Source organism: Pseudorasbora parva, chromosome 14 (assembly GCF_024679245.1).
Source record: "Pseudorasbora parva isolate DD20220531a chromosome 14, ASM2467924v1, whole genome shotgun sequence".
NCBI lineage: Eukaryota > Metazoa > Chordata > Actinopteri > Cypriniformes > Gobionidae > Pseudorasbora > Pseudorasbora parva.
In genome coordinates this window covers 20,240,583-20,264,501 of record NC_090185.1, presented here as the reverse complement: position 1 = coordinate 20,264,501, position 23,919 = coordinate 20,240,583, and the positions used below count along the sequence as shown (strand labels likewise).

Below are 23,919 nucleotides of genomic sequence, written 5' to 3'. Positions count from 1 at the left end.
AGCATAACAGACAGACTAGTGTACTCACAATAATTTATTTATTGCAAAAATGTCAAAAGCGGTACCAAAAGTAGTTCAAATGAAGATGTGTTGCAGTCGCAGTCCTCTCTGGTGGTATATAACGTTAATAGTTTTGTATGAGGTACAGAGCAGAATGTTAGCTATTAATCAATGAAAATATTAATCCGGCTTCTCTCCGTGAAGTTGCGCGTTTCCCATTTCAAATACAAATCGACTGAAACACGACATGTCAAAATCATAGGTCAAAATCTGTGACGAAGCAGGCGAGAGCCAATGAGCGTTCGATGCCACTGCCGTAAATCATGTCGTAACGCTTCATGAGGGCGCGTTTTTTAAATTTGAATTTACGAGCGCGAGATTTGATGTTTACCGTCGCGCTACTGAGAGGAGAATGGAGATGAAGATCACCGGGCTCAATTTTAGATTTGTTTCTCGCAAACATATGGATTCTAACGATTTGGATTACAGCAAACGAATAAAGTGTTGCGTTTTGTGAATTGATGTTGTGTTTTGGTGTATCTTGTGATCGCCAGTTGCTGAATAGGAGAAAATGCCTTTTTATGTCTCACAGCAAACAATAAGCTAAATACTACAAAATGGTTGGCAAGAATGTTATTCATCTGACGGTTTTAAAATTCAGTCTTCTTTTAACATTATCTAGTCACCCGAAATGAGTTTGTAGTGATGTCACGAGAGCAAAATGTTATTTTATATTTCTGTTATTATATATTAGGTTGATTAACTTAGTAAAATGCATAAATGTGACTGAAAACATGTATTGATGTGACTATTGGATATAAAATAAACAATATTAATGCCACGATTTATGGGAGCCGGTGGCTGCTTACACGTTAACAGATACGTCGATAAATTACATTTTAGTGCTGTTAATACGTCAAAATTGTACATTTTAGTGCTGTTAATACGTCAATATTGTACATTTTAGTGCTGTTAATAAGTCAGTATTGTACGTTTTATTGTGTGTGAAAACGTTAGTAAATGTACGTGAAGTAGAATCACACTTTACGTAAAAATACTCACGTATTTTCATGAGATCACGTTGCATATCTTGACTCTTTCCTTCATAAGCAAGGAGTTTCTGGGAATAATAGCTACATGTCAAGTGAGACAATCCAGGTGTGCCAATAATGCTCTTGTTTTACCAGAGCAAGGTGAGTATGTTAAATGCGACACACATGTACATGTTGAAGGTCTGGATGGGGTCATTATTGTAACAAGATCCTCCGTGTGTGCTCACTTGGTTGATTGGATTCGAGGGGACCCTTTCACGGACTTGAGCGTATTGACAGCTGGCTGGGAAATGTTGGCCCCTGCGCCAAAAATTGCTCAGAATGGGTATTGATTTAAATCAGCGCGTTGACTAATCGGACCTCGATCTGCTCGCGAAGAGGTCCAGACGTGAGCGACCAAAGCTGGATTTTGTGTATTTAATCAGCTGGGCCAGGGCCGGGAAATAAGGGCTCTCCACCGAGTAATGCTGCCCTGGGGATGTTGCGGTGCACTGACGGACACTCTTCTGCACTCCACCAGGACCGTCAGCAGAGGTATGCTGGGAAATGTAAGCCAGATGGCCACTTTCCATTATGTTGTCACACAAATGTGCTTTTTTTTCGTCAGCCACGGGGATTATCATTTTTCAGTCTTTGTTTTGTTGGTGCTGAGGAACTGACATATAATGTTATTGCCTCCCATTGCAGCGATTTGCCTGGATTTTGATGGTTTGTCCCAAGTTGGCGCAAATGACGTACGAAACATCGTGTCCTGACGTTGTGCTCCATGGGAAGTATCACCACAAAAAGGTTTTGACAAGTACAATGAAAGAAAGGAAATCCACAGTGCTGAGATGATTCCTGTGCAAGTCCAGCAGGTGGCAAACTCTTCCCATGACATTCCTAAGCTTTCCAAAGGAATCTGCACCAATGCAGCTACATGGACAACAAGATACTTGGTGATATAAAAAACTTCCAATTAATTTTCCCATTACAATCTAGTATTTTTTTGTGTGTGTCTATATTTAGTTCATTCTGATTGAATACGGCCTGTTTTGCTTTGTTTTTTAAACACTGAAACGTATCTATCTCTCCAGGTGCGGCTATAATGATTGATCCAAGAACAGGAAGTGGACTTAGTTTTGGTGGGTACATTTTTGAAGAGAATTCAGAGAGGTTTCCCATCTAAGGTAATTTATAGTTTGTGTTTTAAAACGTTTTGCTGCTGGCATGAGGAATACCCTCAAGACATTAATAATATCATCGCTCACTCTTCCAAGAACGTAAGAGAGTCTTGATTTTATCTTTCCACATGTAACCCGAGGAGCATTCTGGCTTAAAGCCAGCAATTAACATAATCCTAACTGCATCACTGGTGTCATTATCAGTTTCTTATGTAGGTTAAAACTATTTTCTAGGTGAATAGTGTCAAATCTCTGGTGTCTCGAGGGATGTAACTTTTGTAGCGGACCCTTGAGTTTCATTGGAGGATTAGGGAATTGTTGTAAACTGAAACGGGACAAATTAACCTGGCTGATTTATCAACTCTACAGTAACTCCGAAAAGTGATCTGAGACCAACCTGAAAGTGATATGAAAATGTTTTTCTTACTTCACAAAGTAAGCCATCCATTGACACAGTTTTAGTTCCTCATTTCCTCAAAATAACCATACAGTGAATACCTTTCAAACAAGTGAGCGGTCTAATATTTCCATGCCACTGCACAGGGCCCAGAAAAACACAAGAGAAAGGTCTAAGAATATTATCATACAATACCAAGAAGTGCTTTGTTTTTTGGACAAGTGTCACACTATAGATGTGTTAATAGATGAGATTGCTGCTGTGTGACCTGAATATACCAACTCATATTAAGCCTTAGGAGGATAGTCTTTTTGTTTAATAAAGAACATTTAGTGCTTGAATCACATAAAGACTTTGGTGCCAGATACCCTTGAGCTCTTGATTTATTTTCAAATGATTTATTTTACAGCGCCTGTGAAGTTTGAATTCTCACCCCAACTGTAAAGAAGAATGTCGAACCAGAGGCTTCACCCACATCTTCCGTTGTTTTTCCAAAGCATCTCTCTCTTCAACTGTGGTGTAGCCCTCTGCCCAGACATGGCTATATTCAGTCTCAACAATTATGTAAATGCAGTGTTTGTATTTATAGGTCTAGCCACAGCTCTCTGGCATGGCAAAGTTGCAGCTGGGAAAGATTGCCGTTTCCCTCAAGGCTTCTAACCTTGGGTGATACCACAAGAGCTGGTCTCGAAAAGAAAAGATTGATTGGTGTGCTGAACACATAGACAGACAAATGTTTATATCTCAATTAAGTTTAATATGTACATTAAGTACAATATTTACAGTGTATAAATTATGTACATAAAATGTTTGGTCCAGAACAACTCACATAGCCCTTATCATGTCATCCGAACATGGGACAGTCTGCAATTCACGTTAACAACATACAAATTGTAAGAATACGTTAGAAAAAGAAACCAAACAACCATAAGACCCTGATTTTTAAATGTTTATGTCGATAAATGCACAAATTACTTCAAACATTCAGTTAACGCCCTTTTGTTAACTTTTAAGGCAGTTTTGAAAGAAGAAAACATTGTCTTACAAAGCTTATTTAGTTTTTTGAAACAATAGCATACAGTTTTATTTTTAAATGCCAAGAGTATTTATGGCACTCGTGAGATGTATACATGAATTTAAAGGCACTGTTGTGATGTCCATAGTACATCATGTTAACTTAAACACATTTTACTGTTTGATTCCAGTTCCGTCTTGAGGATTAGGTCCAGCCTAACATGAGTTGAACTTGTTTGGCATTTGTCAAGCTCTTTGGAAAAGAAAAAAATATATTTTGTTTCTTAAAAAAATCTGAAAAGAAATGAAGTGTAGAACCAGCTACAAGATTGTGTAGGATTCAGCAATAGGTCAAGTCAGTTCATGTTTCCTCTTTTGTCATACTTTAAATAGGGGGTACAGACAAATTGCTTGCTTTGAACATCCATGATGTTCATTGTTCAGTGCGTTTAGTCCAAATATTCAGAGTCCGTTCCTACATATGGCGTTTCATATGGAGGGCGAGATGGTCGGACCGGGAGAAGGCGCGCTCGCACAGATGGCACTGGAAGGGTCTGTGTCCGGTGTGCTTGCGGAAGTGACGGGTCAGTTCATCGGAACGGGCAAACTTCCAGCCGCAACCTTCCCAGCTGCAGTGGTAAGGCTTCTCACCTAGCAAAAGAGAAGAAAAAACAATGTGCGTTAATGTTTATCCATTTTCAGCAATCGATTATTGTCATGATGACATTATAATTTCAAAAGTGCAGTCAATTGAGATGTTTACCTGTATGCGTTCTGTGATGCGCCTTCAAGTGGGAACTTTTTGTGTAGGTTTTGCCGCACCCAGAAAAAGTGCAAGTGTGAGTCGCTGTCCGTTTCCTCGGCCAGGTGCGACGTCCCCTCTTTGGTTTTGCGTCCATCTCCAGAGGAGATGAGGGGGGTGTCAGAAGTACTCTTTGGTTGGCGTTGGGCATCCCAAGCCCGTCGTCGCACACGCTGAAGTGATGCGCGTTTGGGTAAGGCAGCTGCATCTGTGGATGTGCGGCATGGGAAAACCCTGTGTTGCCCTGGTAAGCCTGCGTGAACGTCATCGCGTGGCACATTTGTGACTGACAGTCTGTGTTGATGAGCTCCGCAGGGCTCTGCGGTGGGGTCATGCTGCCTGCCCCCTGGGGTGAGTTGGCCAGTCTTGGCTGCTCGTATGACCTCATGCATGCACCGTTGCCCTCCTGTTTGACTTTAGGAACCATTCCTCTTACAGGTCCATAACTGTCCATGCAGGGCTCCACTTTTATACACTCTGAAATGTCCTGATTGGGGAAGACAGACCTGACCAGGAACCTTCCCTGGGTGGTGTTGGGCAGAGATGGCTGGCAGTAGGTGTCTACATCGGATTGCAGAAGCTCTGCCATGAGGCTGGTAGTATACGGCGGAGGTGACGCGTTGATCTCAGGCACAGAGTATGTGGTTGGGTTGTACATGTTTCGGGATTCTTGCATTCTGTAATCGCTTCCCATACCGAGTCCGAGATTATCAGAACCCGCAGTGTTGGCCAGAATAAACTCCAGATCCAGATATTTATCGAGATCTTCGTCGTCTGTTGCTCTGAGGTTGTCCATGTTTGATATGTCAGCTATGCAGCTGAGATGCATGGACCTGTCCAGTTCTTCCTTCCACCTCTGTAATGTAACAAATTGATTAAACTTACTTTGAGATTTTAAAAGCAAGAATGCACAAAATAGTTATAGCATCATTACTGTGCTAAGTATTTAACAACTTTTAAGAATGTCTGTCAATCATTTTCAATGCAGTTGAAGTTCATCTAGCTGAACTCATGTCTTGTAGTACTTCTAATAAAACTGTTAACTATCTTAAAGACGCTTTAAACCAAACACTAACGGTTTTCTTATACATTGTGATGTAAATCTAACATAACGTGATAAACAATGACAATAATTATAAAAAATATATATAAAGCAGCCGTTTCTATGGTAACGTTCTGAACGAACGCGATTCATTTTTGCGAGAACATATTGCAATATAATTTTGTAGTTCATAAAACTGTTTGAAAACCTGTAAAAAATTTGTGTATATACAAGTATATGTAAAATATAACTACTCAGGAATAAAGAATTAGCTACATAATCATATATAGTGAAATATAAATATATATATACTCACGTTTTCCCAGCATTTTTCCTTCTGTGCAGAAAATGTGGAAATAGACGGCAAAATTGTTCCACTCAAAGCCATTTCCAGTCGTTCCAGTAAAAAAAAGCTTCAAAATCGGGGACCAGTTGCAATCCCTCCAAGAAACTTTTGGTTGTAGTGCACTACAACTCGGTTTCTGCTCTTACACTCTGTTTCACACTCATGCAGCAAGTATGAGAGGTAGAAGACCTTATCTTATAAATATCACGGCAGTAGAAGCTGGACCAATTGTACGAAGCGGAGGAAATACGCACTATCCGTCCCTAATTTTAGCCCCGCTATATAGCTGCTGCTCTCCGGCGTGTGCGCCTTTCGTCTTGGATGGTGAGAGCGCACGGGCTCCTTCTTTAAATCACCGGAGTCACTCCACGCCCCCTCGGTAAAAACGAGTTAAACGAGTACAACATGATGCGAGAGATGAGATCCCTCCTCTCTCTCTCTCTCTCTCTCTCTCTCTCTCTCTCTCTCTCTCTCTCTCTCTCTCTCTCTCTCTCTCTCTCTCTCTCTCTCTCTCTCTCTCTCTCTCTTACCTTTGGGGAGAAAAGGAGCAGAATAGGAGAAAAACACACATCATTAACACGTTGTTTAAAGATGAGAAGTGTCGATACCAATTGCGCGCGCCATGTGATCCCTCGAGACACGGCTAAAACAAAGGGGATTATGACCTCGGGCATTATTGCATTTTAATAATGCAAAATTTGCTGGCTCGAGCAGATGAAATTAAGCCATTTAGCTATCCCCTTTCTTCCAACTAAGTGAACACATGTATTTCACTCCATACATTTCCCACATAAAACAGTTTAAAAAGGTTTTATGTTTGTGAATACCATTAACGTTTTTAACAAGCAATTGTTGGGTTTAATTGTGTATATTTTATGACATCATAAATAATAAAGACATTTATATTTACTTTGAAATAGCGGTTTGATGTTGTAAACCAATCAGTTACTTATTCAAAATGGGGCTTTTGTTACTGCTAACAAATGTAACCACTGATAGTATTGTGATAAAAAGCTGTAGTTGCTTTATGGAGATTTGACAAACATCTTTCAGAATGGCAAACTAGATTTAAACCTCTTTTGTCATTTGACTAGCCTATAAGTTCACATGAAGTCAACACAAGTAGGCCTATGTCCTTTCAGTTATAGTTATTTTTTGATATATATATATATATATATATATATATATATATATATATATATATATATATATATATATTTTTTTTTTTTTTGTTACTACATTTTGTTTAGAAATGTAAGCTTTTGATTACTTATAAAATCTATAAAAAGCCACTGTTTAAGTGATGCTGCATTTGCACTGAATATATGATGTAAGCGTGTGTGATGGTACTTCTTGCACCTGCAGCCTAAGCCACAACTTTATCCTATTTGCATATCATTGAACCGAATTATTGACAATAACACGACTCTTGGCGCATTTTAACACCCTTTCAGACTCCAAATATATCTGTAGTATCAATCTCTAAACAAAACGCATGCCATTAAGCTCTTAAAACCCCCTTTCATTTGCTAATAGACCCCCCCCCCCCCCCCCAAATAGCGGTCATCGGGCAAATTACTTGTGCTTGAGCTAGTCTATGAGTATATATTTTGAGCTTGCAAATTGCAAGGTCCAGTCACCCACAATCCAGTGCAAAATAAAACAAAATGGTGGTTTGTGTGAAATTACATCACTTCTCTATTTTAGTGCATCAAAAATAACACAAATGGAGAGAACGTTCATGAGAGTACAAACGAGGCGCAAGCAAAGTGCGACGTGAACCATTAAAAGTACAAATTAATACTATTCCCTTGAGCATACCAACATGATCAATTGGTATGATTCATTAGCTTAATTTAGTGGTACAGTTATTTGGGCACGGAGAATGCTGACAAGGCCTAAGAATATCAGAAAAGGGTGTTGGTGTATTGTACAGTACAACTAGTTCTCCCCTTAGGGCTGCATGGATCATAAATTAATAAGTTGCTCTGACCATGCATGTATGAGGTTTCTGACACACCCTCACACTCCACCTGTACAGGTAGGTTCTTTATTGCCATCTATAGTTCAGTGAAGAACATTTTACATACACTCTTAAAAAAATAGTGTCTTTAATGGCATCAATGGTTCCATGCAGAACCTTTAACATCCATACACTCTTAAAAATAAAGGTTCCAAAAGTGGGGTTTCACTTTAAAGAACCATTTTTGGTTCCCCAAAGATTCATTCAATAATAAATGTGAAAAGAAAATGTTAATAATCTGAGGAAACTTTTTCCACTAAGAACGACCTTTTGTGCAATAAAAGTTCTTTGTGGAAAGTTGTTTGATGCCAATAAAGAAGCTTAATTTTTAAATGTTTAAAGTGTGGAACCTTTACAAAAACACAAAAGGTTCTTTAAAGTGGAAAAAGTTTCATCGTATTATTAAAAGTTTTTTACACTAAGAAAAAAGAGGTTATTTTAAGAACTTTCACTGAAGGGTTCTTTCGGGAACCAAAAATGGTGGTTCTACATCGTTGTGGAAACCACCTTTCTGAATCTTTATTTTTTTTAAAATATATATAGTGTATACAGGCCTTTATGCTCTCGACACGATCTCATGGCAATGCGTATCAATAGTACGAGTGTGAAATCTCGTGGAGCGGATACACCAAAAAGAGTTTTGGTGTGCAAATGCTACGCAGTTTTTTGCGTGCATATGCGCACTTTATGGCGTGCATATGACACGCTCTTGGCCCTTGAAAAACCGCGGACCATGCATCCCAAAACTCATTTTGATTCACGAGATTGCACACGTACTATTTATACACATTTTCGTGAGATCGGGCTCGCTCTCTTGTTGCTTCACCCAAAAATTCCCCCTTATGTCATTCCAAGACTGTAAGAGATTTCTATTCCTCCATTGACGGCCTACGCAACTACCACTTGATGTTTGAAAAATTCATAAAGAGATCGTAAAAGCTAATCCATATGAATTAAGCTGTTGAGTCCAATTTTTATGAAGAGACTCAAATGCTTTATATGATGAACAGATTGAATTTAGGCATTTATCCAACATTTAAACATTGATCAGGGAACATAAACAGAAGCTTAACCAAAACCTCTTGATGCTCAGTAGTGCTGCGTAACATGAGAATGAACCTCATTGGTTCTTGTGGAAGCTCAAACGTTTTGCGAAACACGACATTGAACCTTATTGGTTCTTCAGAAGCTCAAATGTGCTGTGTAACTTAGAGAATGTACCTCACTGGTTCTTGCGGAAAGCTGACTAACTTTTTGAAGTGTCAAATTGGTAGTTGGATAGCTGTCAATGGAGGGATAGAAATCTCGGAACACAAATGAAATGATGACAGAATTTTCTTTTTTGGGTGAACTATTCCTTTCATTATAGTGAAATACCTCTTGATTTCCACCTTTTATGTTTTATATCGGTGTTAGTATCTTTGATTTTTATAGGTTTATCCACTTGTGATGTGACCGCCAATGGATAGTCATTCACTTTCCCTTTCAAACGATAGTATTGGAAAATATATTATGGTTTGCGTGTGAACTAAGCTTAAGTAACCCGCTCGGCATCAAGCATTTATTTGGAAAAAGTTTTTTTTCTTGCTTTGGTTATCCAGTGTAATGCATAGTTGCTGCTTGAGTCAAACCCTGGGAAACACCTGCTCTTTCTTCACAGCGGGACGGCGTTGTGGCTGCCCTAGGCCCTGCTTTCGAGAGAGAAGGAAACCGAGAGTCCTGCCAGAAAGTGCGCGAGTGAGAGTTTGAGACGGAATGGGATTCTGAGCAGGCCTTTATATACGCAACTATTTTTAACCCCACTCCCTCTCGCCTATCACAGGGCTTCCTCTCTCGGACGCTCAGGAAGCAAGCCTGGCTCAGCTTCCTGCCTGCACGCCGGGCTGTTCAGAGCCAATCAGGGAAGGTTAGCGCTGTGATGATCAGGCATTGACTCAAAAGGAAAAAGAGTTAAAATCATGCTACATATTTGTGTGATTAGATTTCAGTGGAGCAAGTGATTGTCTGAAAGGGTCCGGAGTTTGTCAGGAGTTTGACATGTAGCTCATGTTTTGTGAGCATTTTAGATTTGTGATGAACTCTTACAGTATTCATTTCTCCTTAAATTGTGTTTCCCAATATTTTTGTCTCAGGTTTTGCCACAACTCCATCAGTAAGTGTGTGTATATATCTTAAAATGTACAATATGGCTGTTAACATTTGACTTCCACTTAAAGGGCTAGTTCAACCAAAAATAATTTTCTGTCATCATTTACTCACTTTCAAACCTGTATAAATTTCTTTCTTCTGCTGAACATAAAAGGAGATATTTTGAAGAATGTCGGCAAAGACTTTATATATAGGAAGACCGTGCACTCCCAGTATGGTGAAAAAGCCCCGCCTTCTAAATGAATGAACCAATCATTGATTAGTAAAGTCATTGTGTCACTGCAGCTGCCGTAAGAAGCTCAGAAGCTATAACAGAAGCTGTTATAGAAACAGCTATACAGTTATTACAAACGGTTATAGACACATAGCCTGACAAGCCAGACTCACATCAAGATGTTGGGTCTAGGAATGCACCATTGGCAGGGCTCAATCTGAGGGGCGGGATAAACGGTTGTCTTTCAAATTCCCTCTGCACCCAATTGGATAGCACTACAACCAACCAGAGCGTGAAGTGAGAGCTAGTTGATAATTAAACTTTCGGCGTATCCTGTCGGCAAATATCCAAACACATCTTCCTTTCTTAAGAATGATTTCGGTACCATTCTTTGTTCTTTTCTCAAAGAAAAGCTTAACTCCAAGTCTTCCAGAGTCGCAGCCAAAGCCGATTTGAAAGACCGCTGCTCGCGAGCTTCTTTGTTTACAAGTAGCATGCGGAACCTCCGCAACTCGGCCGTTATTATGTCAAGCCCGCCCACCGACTCTATACACAATGTGATTGGCCTGACCAGAGTTTGGTTTTCCCAGCTCACAAGTCTATGGAGGGTTGCTAGACACTAGTTGCAAATTAGATTTGCTGCCACTAGGGTGCGTCTAGATTTCTAGGCTAATAGAAGTGCGCTAAGGACTGCGGATACAGATTAGCTTTGGTAACTCACAGTTTGTTTGTTTTTTGTCATGATTTGAGCCTTTATCAACAAATTGTACAAGACCGTTGTCATATTTCGTTGGTGATTTCAAATTTAATAAAATGTTTTCCTAAGCTTGGTGAACAGTTTTGGATAATTTGATGTTTCCCCATTCAAAACGATAGGAGCTGCACTTGCATCAGCGTATTGATTCATAAATCAGATCGCTAGTGTCATGTGATTTCAGCAGTTTGGCAGTTTGACAAATCATGAATCAATCCGCTGATTCATGACCGTTTGAATCTTTATTTGAGGGTTGAAATCAAACACGGAAGAGAAGACAATGCTGAATAAAGTCGTAGTTTTTGCTATTTTTGGACCAAAATGTATTTTGGATGCTTCAAGAGATTCTAATTAACCAATTGATCTCACATATGGACTTCTTTGATGATGTTTTTATTCCCTTTCTGGACATGGACAGTATAGTGTGCATACACTTGGATACGCTCTCGGACTAAATATAAAATATCTTAAACTGTGTTCCGAAGATGAACGGAGGTCTAACGGGTGTGGAACAACATTAGGGTGAGTCATTAATGACATCAATTTCATTTTTGGGTGAACTAACCCTTTAAGAGGAGTTTCTAAAATGGCTGCAGAGTGAAATGACTCGTCTTAAAGGCACTATGTTGTCAGGAACCAAACAGTTGATGGTCTCTGTTCATCTTAGGAAAGAAATACTATGGAAGTCAATGGGGCCCATCAACTGTCTAGATATCAACATTCTTCAAAATATCTTTTATTTTCAACAGAAGAAAGAAATGTATACAGGTTTTGAACAGCTTGAGGGTGAGTAAATGATGACAGAAATGTCAATGTTGGGGTGAACTGTCCCTTTTAATGCTTACTTTTCTCAATCCAATTTCACCATTCCATCACTTTAAAGTCCCAGCATACATTCTTTTCTTTTTTTATCTTCTCATTTTCATTTAGAAAAAAAATACTCCACATTATGAGTTGCAAACAAATTCACATTGATTATAAGTACCACCCTGGTGTAGACTGCTGCTAAAACACTTTCAAAAACCACTTCGTTTACCGCCGACACTCAGAAATGCATGTCTGTATATTCTCAGGTCAACATCAACAAGGAGTTTCATAAACATCTCGCCGTAGCCTCCATCTCCTCGAGGATGGAGGAGGAGTTGACAGCGCAAGATGGATCGTATTCCATGGGGGAGTTGTTCCAATTCTGTTTTTTTCCCCCGTCGGTTCATGTGGATTTAATTGGTTTGGTAATTCTCCTGAGAGGCGGCCAATTTATAGCCTGTTAACACTTGACATCATGCAGGTCGTGTGTTATGAGCGCAATTTGCGAAGTTGGCTGTGAAATATGTTTGCAGTGAAGATATTTACAGCAATTAATCAAGAAAAACGTTTTTTCTTCTTCTCTCCTTTATAATGTCCAGACGACATCCCAAGCGGTCCATTTTGGCCGTGGAAATGAAACGACAAAGTTATCAGTGGCTTCTGGATAGCATGTTCCTAATTTTTGTTATTTTACGGCCTCAAAATGTTTACAGGGTTTGATATGGTGTTGATTCTGTGGCCCTTGGAGAAAACGGACTACGTCCAATCTCGGTCACAGCTGTAGCTTGACCAAAACATAAATTGGAGTCATGTGCAATTTCAATCAATCTCCAAACAACTTTTCTTTTCCTTCTCGTCGAAGTGATACCATGAGAACATTACAGAATTGTGTTGTGAGTGATGAATCCAGAGACGGCGGATTGGGAAATTATAAGCTTGGGCTGAAATGTTTTGCAGTCGAACCTGGCAGCGTTCGTGTAATTTCAACATCTCCCTGTTTCACTGTTATAAGTCTTAAAGCCACAGGAATTGCCATGGTGGGCTGCCAAAATCCAGTTCCTTTTTATGCAGGAGTAGGAATTATGGACAAAGAAAGTGAGGGAGTTACAATAGAGAGTTGAGTCTCTAAAAGCAGGCGAGTTTTTATACGCCAGCCTGACCACAAACGTGTCCGCGTTTCCTTAAATCTTGCCAGCTGCGCAAATACACCAGCCTGCACTTACACACAGGTCCCTTTCTATTCCGTCTTTGAACTCCACTCGTCTACGTTGTGACTGTAATGTCATGTATACATCTAAAATGGATGGCCCAAACCACAAATTCACTAGACATTCCTGAGCTGGATGACCCTCAAGGTTACTAGTTCTTTAGAAGAAATGTTTTCATGAAAAAGGTACATCGTGATACGAAATAAACATGTCCCCAAACACCAGGTTGTTTTTTTCCGTTGGCACATTAAGTTCAATTGAGGTGTCTATTGTGTGCCACCATTCATGTTTACTGTCTTGCATATGTACTGTACTCTATAAAGGCACATTATTATTGAGGAATGCAGTGTGGTATGTCTTTCCCTCCTGTCAGAACATAGTGACACACATTCGCCTAACATAAATTATATCTCTCAGGCAACATAAACTCCTCGTGCACAATCGTGCGTTTGGGAACAGCAAGTTCTGCGGTTTTTCTCCTAGGCCATTCCTGATGGTTTTCCAGGATTATTGTTGAAGCATGCTAAGTTTGAAAGAAGACAAGCCAGGCTTGTATTTTTAAATATTCTCTCCATTGACCAATTTTTTGGGACTGATTCAATGTATGGGCATGTACCAATGTAGATCCCTAATTGAAAATGTTCAACTAAGTAAACAAAAATTATGTTTTAAACACTTCAAAGTTCCAGCATTGGAGAACCTTGATTCTTTAAAACTTTTGGGATATCTCCCTTACCTGACATGCACATGCAGAGCTTGGAGACTATTAAAAAATGAAATAATCAAGCATATCTGTTTCTCTAGGATTAGGACTGAGAACCACTGCTGTAAAAGACCATCTATGCACTGGTGATCTGTTATTAAGTGATACATAAAACCACCTGAAGAACCTACAATGAAACAAATGTGTTTTGTCTACAAAAAGGCAACTCTAGAACTGTTGTGAAAAATGATTCTTTAAAGGGATAGTTCACTTTGAAATTAAATTTTGATATGTTTTAGCTTACCTCATGGGCATCCGAGATGTAGGAGTATTTTTTTCCCCAGTAGTTTCAATTTTGATCATTTTAAGTCAAACCGTTCTTGTCTGTGCCTCACATAATGCAGGTCTATGGTCACCACCTCAAAGAGCATCCACAGAGAAGTCCAAATTAAACAATCCCCCATCGTAAGTACACACTGATGGCCTAAGACACGAAACGAGCGGTTTGTGTGAGAAAACGAACAGTATTTATATCGTTTTTACCTCTTGTACACCACTACGTCCGACTGATCCGAGGGCGCGCGTGCGTGTTTCCTGTTGTGACATTCGTGCGTTCTTTAAAGGGAGAGTAGATTTTTTAGTAAAACTAAAAAAAACTTTTTGTTTTTGTTTTAGTCAATTAAAACTTTTCACATTTTCATCATTCTGATAATCATAAGTATTTTGTCTTCAGATCATCGTAGGCGCTTCCGCAGTGTAGAAAGAGCATGAATGCCCTCTCAAGAAGTAGAACATTTTTGATAGCATGTAAAGGCAGCATAAGTAAACCACTGGGCAGAAAATGCATTTTCACAGAACCAGATCTGGGCCGACACTGTTACTGTCTGGGTTTCCAGTAAAAATGTAATGTTGAAAAATATTAAAAAAGCTTGCACTTTATCTTACAGTATGTGCACATATAATATAAGGTAACTACAATGTTTAGGGTTAGTACCTAGTTATTACCCAGTTATTGCAATTACTATAATAAGTACATAGTATGTACATGGGGAACAAAACCGTAAAATAAAGTCCTACTATCTTGATATCTAACACAGTGTAACTTTTATATATTTTTTTGCTTACTGGGAATACTTTTTTGCCACCAAGAGGTCACAGATTTTATTTTATTTTTAAATTCTAAAAAAACTTGTTTTAAGTAACTTGTGCAGTCTTTGAAAATGTCTATAGATTATACAGTTGCTTCTCAAGTAAATTTATCTTGTTTTAACTATCTTTAGATGCTTTTATTGGAACATTAAACTGGAAATTACTGCTTTGCAGTGTAGGAAAGGTTTGCAAGCATGTATGAAACGATGCAAGGCCTTGTGAAAATAGAGGTCAATCCGGCGACTAAAAGTTGTTGCTCTAACATCCATTGACCAATATCTGCTTGTAAAAAGGTGGGGCACATCCTCTTTTTGCCGAGTTAGACGCATTCTTGGGTCAACATATTTTGTTGATCCAGGAACAACATTCCTGTCTGAAAATTAAATCATTCCCATATCTCTACCTCTAAACACCCTATCCCTAAAATTAGAAGGAAATAATATGTGAATAACTGATGTAGAAGCACCTAAAGCTGGTTTTAAACCTGACATGAAATGTAAACTTGTCCCTCAAATCGAATGGATGTTGATTGGAGTGTTGTTCCAGGATCAACAAAGATGTTAATCCAGGAACTTGTTTTTCTTGGTGATTTCAAACACACATGGCTTTTCCACACCCTCAAAACTGTCTGTATGAATTGCATAGACAATTATTTGATACAATTATTTAATAAATATACACCTTAAGATACACTATATTGCCAAAAGTATTGGTGATGCCCCTCCAAATCATTAAATTCAGGAGTTCCAGTCACTTTAATGAACACAGGGGTATAAAATCAAGCACGTAGGAATTTATACGCTTCTACAAACATTTGTGAAAGAATGGGTCGCTCTCAGGAGCTCAGTGAATTCAAGCGTGGCACTGTGATATGTTTCCACCAGTTCAATTTGTGAAATTCCCTCACTACTAAATATTCCACGTTCAACTGTTAGTGGTATTATAACAAGATGGAAGCAATTGGGAACAACAGCAACTCAGCCATGAAGTGGTAAAATCACAGGGTGGGGTCAGCACATGCTGAGGCGCACAGTGCACAGATGTTACCAACTTTTGACGAGTCAATAGCTACAGACTTCCAAACGTAGTGTAGCCTTCAGATTAACTCATGAACAGTGCATAGAGAGCTTCATGGAATGGATTTCCATGGCCGAGCAGCTGCATCCAAGCCTTACATCACCAAGTGCAATGCAAAGCATTGGATGCAGTGGAGACATGTTTTCTGGAGTGATGAATCACGCTTCTCTGTCTGGCAATCCAATGGACGAGTCTTGATTTGGTAGATGCCAAGAGAACGCTACTTGCCTGACTGCATTGTGCCAAGTGTAAAGTTTGGTGGAGGGGGGAATTATGGTGTGGGGTTGTTTTTTCAGGGGTTGGGCTTGGCCCCTTAGTACCAGTGAAAGGAACTCTTAATGCTTCAGCATACCAAAACATTATGGACAATTTCATGCTTTCGACTTTGTAGGAAGAGTTTGGGATTGGCCCCTTCCTGTTCCAACATGGCCGTGCACCAGTGCACAAAGCAAGGTCCATAAAGACATGGATGAGCGAGTTTGGTGTGGAGGAACTTGACTGACCTGCTCAGAGTCCTGGATTCAACCCGATAGAACACCTTTGGGATGAATTAGAGCGGAGACTGCGAGCCAGGCCTTCACGTCCAACATCAGTGCCTGACCTTACAAATGCCCTTCTAGAAGAATGGTCAAAAATTCCCATACACACACTCCTAAACCTTGCAGAAAGCCTTCACAGAAGAATTAAAGCTGTTATAGCTCAAAATGGTGGGCCAACTCCATATTAAACCCTATGGATTAGGCATGGGATGTCATTAAAGTTCATGTGCATGTTAAGGCAGATGTTCCAAAACTTTTGGTTATATAGCGTATGATTATGCATTGAATGTTTTAGTAAAAAAAAAATCGACAACAAATGCAACAAGTCTTGATATCGTATGCAGCGTTGCTTTGCAAGTACATGTATGTTGTTTTAAGTATCTTTTGATTCTTTTACTGGAAAATAAGACTGGAAAAATATTTTTTTTACAGTGTGGGAATGGTTAATTAAAGGATGCAGAGGAACGATATGACGCTTTTCGAAAGGGATGACCTCAATTCGACTACAGAAAACTTTTTGCAACACGCAACATCCATTGAGGTGGGTCCATACTGTACGTGTTCCCACTGGATTTCAAACATACAGGACATTTCCACACTCTTAAAGCGGTTCTTACGCATTTTCATAGATTGTAACCAATTTTTGCTACAGATTCTCTGTCTTTGCATGCATGAGCATTAAAAGGAAACCAACTCATGACAATATAAAGAAAAAAGGTGCATCGCACTTCATCACATCAGATAGCAGTTAACAAATATTACCTTTTCAGATCTTCTGACTCATGTTTTTTGGAATCGGTTAGATAAAGCCCCACAGTGAAATGCATGTGTGACAGTTTGATTCTCTCGACAAGCAGACGGGGTGTAGTAAACAGATCGAGCTCTTGTAAAGCTGTGTTTTTCATTTTTAGTGTGAGCCAGGTATACCATTTGTGGTTTTGCACAGTGCTTGATCAGATAGACTAGGCCTCCCTGTACTCATGGTTCACACTTTAGCCGGGTTCACTCGCTGCATAGTGTGTGTGTGTGTGTGTGTATGTGAGCGAGGGTTTTCAGCGTGTGCATCTACAGGATGTGTGGTCTGTTAAACCGCACCTCAGTTTCAGTGTAGGCCAGCTCTCGTAGCAACCATGTGCCCCACACCCAAAGCTGCACACTCTCAGCGAGATGCCATTGTCACTTTTTGTCACCTTTGTAAGACAGTGACTTCTTTTCGACAACTTCTTGTGTCAGAGAACTCATCTGGTTAGGGTTTCTCTGTGAGGGGTTTGCTGCACAACACTTTGGTCCCATAATTTCCATCTTCCAAAATTATACTTTGAATGCGAAGTAAATAAAAGTATGATAAATAACACAGAGGAGTAAAATGATAAACACTTCCTCTGTGGTTTGCATAAAGGCCCGATGTGCTTTTGTATTCTTTGAATTCACTTCTATCTCACTTCATCTGAGGAACGAGGTTGTTTGCTACATTGGTTGCATAATGTATAATGGTGTTGCCTGTAATAATTAAAATAATAAATCTTCAGTAGATCAACAGTGATATCAGGCGTGTTGTGTGAAAGGGGAAACAACACAAGGAATTAGCTCAAAATCACATTGATCAGCAGGTGAGTTGGATTAATGCCTAGTAGCACTGAAAAAAACAACTGTTGTGGTTTAGCCCCCTTCACTTCCTTCCCATCATGCACTGGGGCATGAAAAATTAATATTGCCGCATTGAATGTTTGCTATTTTTATTCACACTGTTGTTGACTTTGTTGTTGTCTTGTTAACATATTGTCTTCTGATGTCAGGATGAGCTTGTTTTTCTTACTAAAAAGATCATATAGTTGTTGTTACCAATCGTGGGTTTAGTATTCAGGTCTGTGTGTCCCATTTTAAGGTATTTTGTGTGTGTGTGTGTGTGTGTGTGTGTGTGTGTGTGTGTGTGTGTGTGTGTGTGTGTGTGTGTGTGTTTTTCTTTCTTGTGTACATGTAGTGCTCGTGTTTCTAATTTTATTTTTTATCTTCATCTTTATTTCATCTTATTGTATTTATATATCTTATAAATAGATAATAACTAAGATATACAATAAATTAAAAATAGGAGAAAATTATATAAATAAATAATTTATATAATTTTCTCCTATTTTATATTTCTTGTATATCTTACTTATTTTTTGTAATTGTTTTTATTTTATTATCATATATATATATATATATATATATATATATATATATATATATATATATATATATATATATATGATATATATATATATATATATATATATGAAAATAAAATACAAGATTTTATTATTGTTAAATTGGACAACACTATATATATATATATATATATATATATATATATATATATATATATATATATATAATTTTATTTTATATGTTTTTCTTTTTTATATTGTTATTTTATATTTTTAATCTTATTTTTTTATCCTATTTCTATTTTATCTTTTATTATATATATTTTTATTTTATTTTATATGTGGTATTTTATTATCTAAACTCTTTTGTAGTTAAGAAATCTTTTGAGAATTAATCTATATAGATGTTTTTTGTAATTTTGGCAGGTTTTAATTTCTTACAGCTTGACCTTATGTTCACTCATGACATTAAAAAAAAGAAAATCCAACAACAAAGGCTATGAAAACGGTTTTCTTCTGGTTTTTTTTTTTTTAACATCTACAAACTAAATTTTTACAGTGTCGGTGTGTGTCACAACTGTATGCAGCCATTTGTTCAGCAATACCACTAATGACCAACAAGTTACAGGGGTTGATGTGAAGGCTAAATCGGCGGAGGGTCTAGCTGGGTGTTCCACGTGCAAGCACCAGGCGGCCATGTGTCTTTAAACCCAATAGCTGTTTTATTAGAGCAGTAATTACACGTCAGCTTTATGGGGGGTCGGTCGGCACTGCAACAACAGAGGGACCTCAAGGCACTTGCAGCCACTTATTACAGCTCAGATCAACGTCTCGATATAATGGCCTCAAACCGCTAGCGTGGCCTCTCTTGGGGGGTTTGAGCTTTGAATATGCAAGTCCCACTTATCTGGGGTTTGACAGTGCCTTCCTGCTCCGAGCCGACTGTCCCCTGATCTGTGATTACACCGTAATTAAGCGTCTGCGTGATGGGACATCAAACAGAGCACAAAGAGTATCGTTTGGTATTCTCTGCAGAAGATCAGAAGCAATGGCCTCCGTTCCACAAAGGAAATCGGTGAAAAGTCACAAAGGCATTCAAATAACTGAAGCTATAAGAAAATGACTCATAATATCACACAATAAGATGATTCTGCAACAGAAAGTGCCTGAAATTGCTCATTGCACTAATGAAACGTGCACAGATGTGGCACTTTTTCGCTCTCTCGGAAACGTGGTGACTTTCAGAAGCGGTAATTGCTTCCTTTTAACTGTTAGAAGGTAGGCAGAGAACGCAAGCTCGATATTATTCATGTCACTCATTGGGGTCCATTAAGAACCTTTAGCATCCCTTTACACAAAAGGTCCTTTATAGTGGGAAAGGGTTCTTAAGATTGCTTCTTTTAAGAACTGAGAGGTTCTTTGGGGAACCAAAGTGACATCACAATGAAAACCTACCATTGTAACCTTTGTGTTTTTAAACCTTGTGCTTAAATGTGCACTCATAGCTCCCAGCAGGCGGTTCTGCTTATGCTAACGTTGATGTAACGCTTTCAAAATGTTTGGCTCGGACTGTTTATGTGGGATCATATGCTTTTCTCTTACATCAGGACCTTATGTCTTTCATTCGCTTGGTAATTATGTCAGCATCCAAGTGCCTGCACAACGTAATCATAAGTTGCCCATGTGAGCATGGAATGTTTTTAGATTTACGAAGTAGTTACTTAGCAACACCAGATGTTTATAGGCTGATGTTGGTTTTGTTGCGTCAAGAAAATGCATGTTTTTAACCTTGTGTCAGTGCAGTTAGATTACAGTGGAGTATGTTTCTGCTGAACTCATTTACGCACAAGATGAACTTAAGCCAAGATGAATTCCTCCATGGACATTGTGGTCAGCTTATCTCAGAGAAAACATCTTGCAGAAACCCTGCGCTCGTAAATCTGGATCATCTCGATGAGGTCCAGTGAAGTGGACAACCTTCTGTTTCCAAATGTTAATTATCTGATCCATCAACTTTGTTCATTTTATATATCTGCCTGTAAAGTGAAGATATTATCCTCACCATCCAAAGAGTTCTAAAAAGATCATTAAATAGTGCACTTAAGTGTGTACTATAACATTCATAACAATTACAGGCTTGGCAAGTATTTCAATTAATACAAGACGTTGAGTGTTTCCTGTTTTTATTCAACCCTTTTTGTTTATATTTGCTCTGGCTCAAGATTTAGTGAAATCTTACGACTCTGCTGTCGCGCTTCAGATTTCAACCAATGATAAGACTTTGTTTTCCTTCAAAAATGTAAGTGAAAGCAGGTGTGTGTGTTTTCCTTTTGAATTGTAACCACTTCCCTTTCACTTTGCGTTTGCAGATATCTGAAGTCCGTTCTTCTTCTTACACCCTTTTTAACCAACTAGATTGTAACCAACAGTGGTGCTAACGTATGTATGGAAACACCCATTCCTGTCAATAGGGCCTCTGATAAGAGTACACATTTGTAAAATAACACTCATTCACATATACTGTAATTGTTACTTTTAAATAGGGCTGCATGACTGATTTAAATTTGAAATGGCTTGCATGGTTTGTTTCAGTGGTCTCAGAGTAGGTCATACTATATAAATGTCCCACATGCTTCGTTATCGTGGTTTGCTTCTATTGCATATGCTTTATTTCACTCATTAGTAGTTTTTGCTGCTGCCAAGCACCTATTCATATCTATTAACAGCATTTTACCAGATTAGGAATGAGAAGATTAATAGATCGAAAATTCCTTCTGTTTTCTTATAAAATAAAGGCCAGGTGGTTTAATTGGAGCACTTCCACCTGAAAGTGAAGCTATATCGAGACAGAAATGTCCAAAAAAGGGTCAAGATACAGTGTGAATGCATAGAAAACTGGTTTCACTCGGTTCACTTTTGGGTCACTAAGTTTGGTTCTTTTATGCCGTTTACAACTGGAACAAAGCGTTTTCGCCAGTCTGATCAAAAGTGGACGACACTAAATATTGGCGTAAACTGGGTCTTAAACGTTTTCAGCTTGTCCACCTTTGACCACTCCCAGAGGTAGACGAAAACGCATTCGTCCGGAATGCTTTCGCAGTTTGGTTTGAAGACGAAACATACCAAGAACAATTTTCTCACACCATTCTTGATTTCTAACACGCATGTACAGCGTTCCTCGTGGTCTTGTGGCTATCAGAAAAGAAAATGGAAGCTGCTGCCCGCTGTATGTTTCTTTCCATCGTCTCCGTGTGTGTTCATATGTAAAATGCACAAGGTTATTTCGACCATTAGATTGAAAGATCTAAAAAAGGCCACCCACCCAATAGACCCTTCCCTCTGAGAAATCAGTACAGAAGTGGTTGAAAGTGGACAAAAGAGATGGATTAAAAGAAGGTGTGAATGGAAATGTGTCTCCCTCGTCTACTTGTGATATAACCAAAATGCATCTTAAAGGGATACTTCACTGCTTTTTCAAATTAAACTATGTTATTCCCTTAACTAAAACGAGTTGATACATACCTCTCTCGTCTCAGTGCGTGCACTTAATCTCTCTGACGCGCGGTGACGATCTGATAGCATTTAGCTTAGCCCGATAAGCCCAGTTCATTCACTATGGTACCAAACAGAGATCAAGTTAGAAGCGACCAAACACCTCCATGTTTTCCCTATTTAAATACAGTTACACGAATAGTTGAACGATCAAGTATGGTGACACAAAATAAAACATGGCACTTTTCTAAACAGATTAAAAAGGGGAACTATAATGTACGGCGGAATAGCACTTCTGAGAGTACTTCGACTCGGCGCAGTAAAAAAATGTCACGCCTGAAGAATCCTCCCCCACATCTCCCCCTCCCACTCTCATTTCTGTGGATAGGGGGGAGGGGGAGATGTGAGGGAGGATGTTTCAGCCACGACTTTTTACTGTGCCGAGTCGTAGATGAGAGAGGTATGTATCAACTCGTTTTAGTTAAGGGAATAACATAGTTTAATATGAAAAAGCGGTGAAGTATCCCTTTAAAGGTGCAGTAAGCAATTTCTGAGAAATACTGTTGACAGCGGATCGGACCGAGCACCAAAACACACTTTAGCCAATCAGCAGTAAGAGGCGTATACACTCATTAGAGGGGTGCCTGTGTTGCATAGTGTTTGTGAATTTGTGGGCGGGGTTATGTTATTCTTGGTTATTTCAAATGTCAACAGCGTTTCTCAAAAATCTCATACTGCTTTAATACCGGGTGTAAACAGGTTTAAAGGGTTAGTTCACCCAAAAGTGAAAATTCTCTCATTAATTACTTACCCTAATATCATTCAACACCCGTAAGACATCATTACAAAGCCCATCTCACTACAGTGGTTCTACAATAATTGTATGAAGCGACGAGAATAGTTTGTGCAAAGAAAAAAGTTTTTTCCGTGTGTACTTTCGCAAAAAAAAAATCCAAGTTTAAAGCTACACTGTGTGATATTTTCTCCCATCTAGCGGTGAAAAGGTTGACAATCCGTTGAATATTAGTTTCTGTTCCTCGCAATTCTGATTTCGTTTTAACTCCTACGGTGGCCGATTTAGTCCAAGATTAACATGGCTTCCAGTTCGACCTCGTTCATGACTGCCATCGAGTGTTAAAACGCGAAAAGCGAAGCTTGAATTGAAGGGTATGTCCCTCTTTGGCTAATGTACTTTCAAGATGGAGGGGCAACATGGCGACCGGCATTCAAACCCTCACCCGTATGTATTTTCAATGGCATATTATAAACTTACGAGAATACTTTATTACTTGAAAGAAGTAAGTATACATTAATGAGCACATATATTTTTGAAAGAACTAAGTGTTTTTAGCTAAGAATAAACTAAAAAAGTTACACAGTGTAGCTTTAACTGCCAAACTGCTGAAATCATGTGACTTTGGATCCGAATCCTGAATCGATACACTGATTCATAATGTTCGAAACTTTGTTTTGAAATCGGCCCATCACTATATTGTCATTATTTATTTATTTATTTTGCGCACAAAATCTATTCTCGTCGCTTCATAAAATTATTGTAGATGGACTTTGTAACGACGTCTTTAGTGCCTTTTATGGGTCTTGAGAGAGGAAATGACAGTGGTGTCAATGAAGGCCTTTCTGAGCCATCGGATTTCATCAAAAATATCTTAATTTGTGTTTCGAAGATGAACGGAGGTCTTATGGGTGTCGAATGACATTAGAGTAAGTAATTAATTAGAGAATTTTCATTTTTGGGTGAACTAACTAGACTCTTTCTATTGGCAGCAGTGTGCGAGGGAAACATGATTTAGCTTGAAGACAAAGGCATTTTTTGTATAGCTT

General features: G+C 38.8%; 1 protein-coding gene across 1 annotated transcript; it reads right to left on the bottom strand.

Annotated features, from left to right (window-relative positions):
- Window positions 1–3,546: 3,546 nt before the first annotated feature.
- klf2a (Kruppel like factor 2a) lies at window positions 3,547–6,144 on the bottom strand. Its single transcript, XM_067415776.1, has 3 exons — window positions 5,787–6,144; window positions 4,390–5,284; window positions 3,547–4,277 (listed from the first exon to the last, which is right to left on the bottom strand). The coding sequence occupies exons 1-3, from the start codon at window positions 5,856–5,858 to the stop codon at window positions 4,102–4,104; spliced, it is 1,143 nt and encodes a 380-aa protein (XP_067271877.1). The 5' UTR covers window positions 5,859–6,144; the 3' UTR covers window positions 3,547–4,101.
- Between the last annotated feature and the right edge of the window lie 17,775 nt (window positions 6,145–23,919).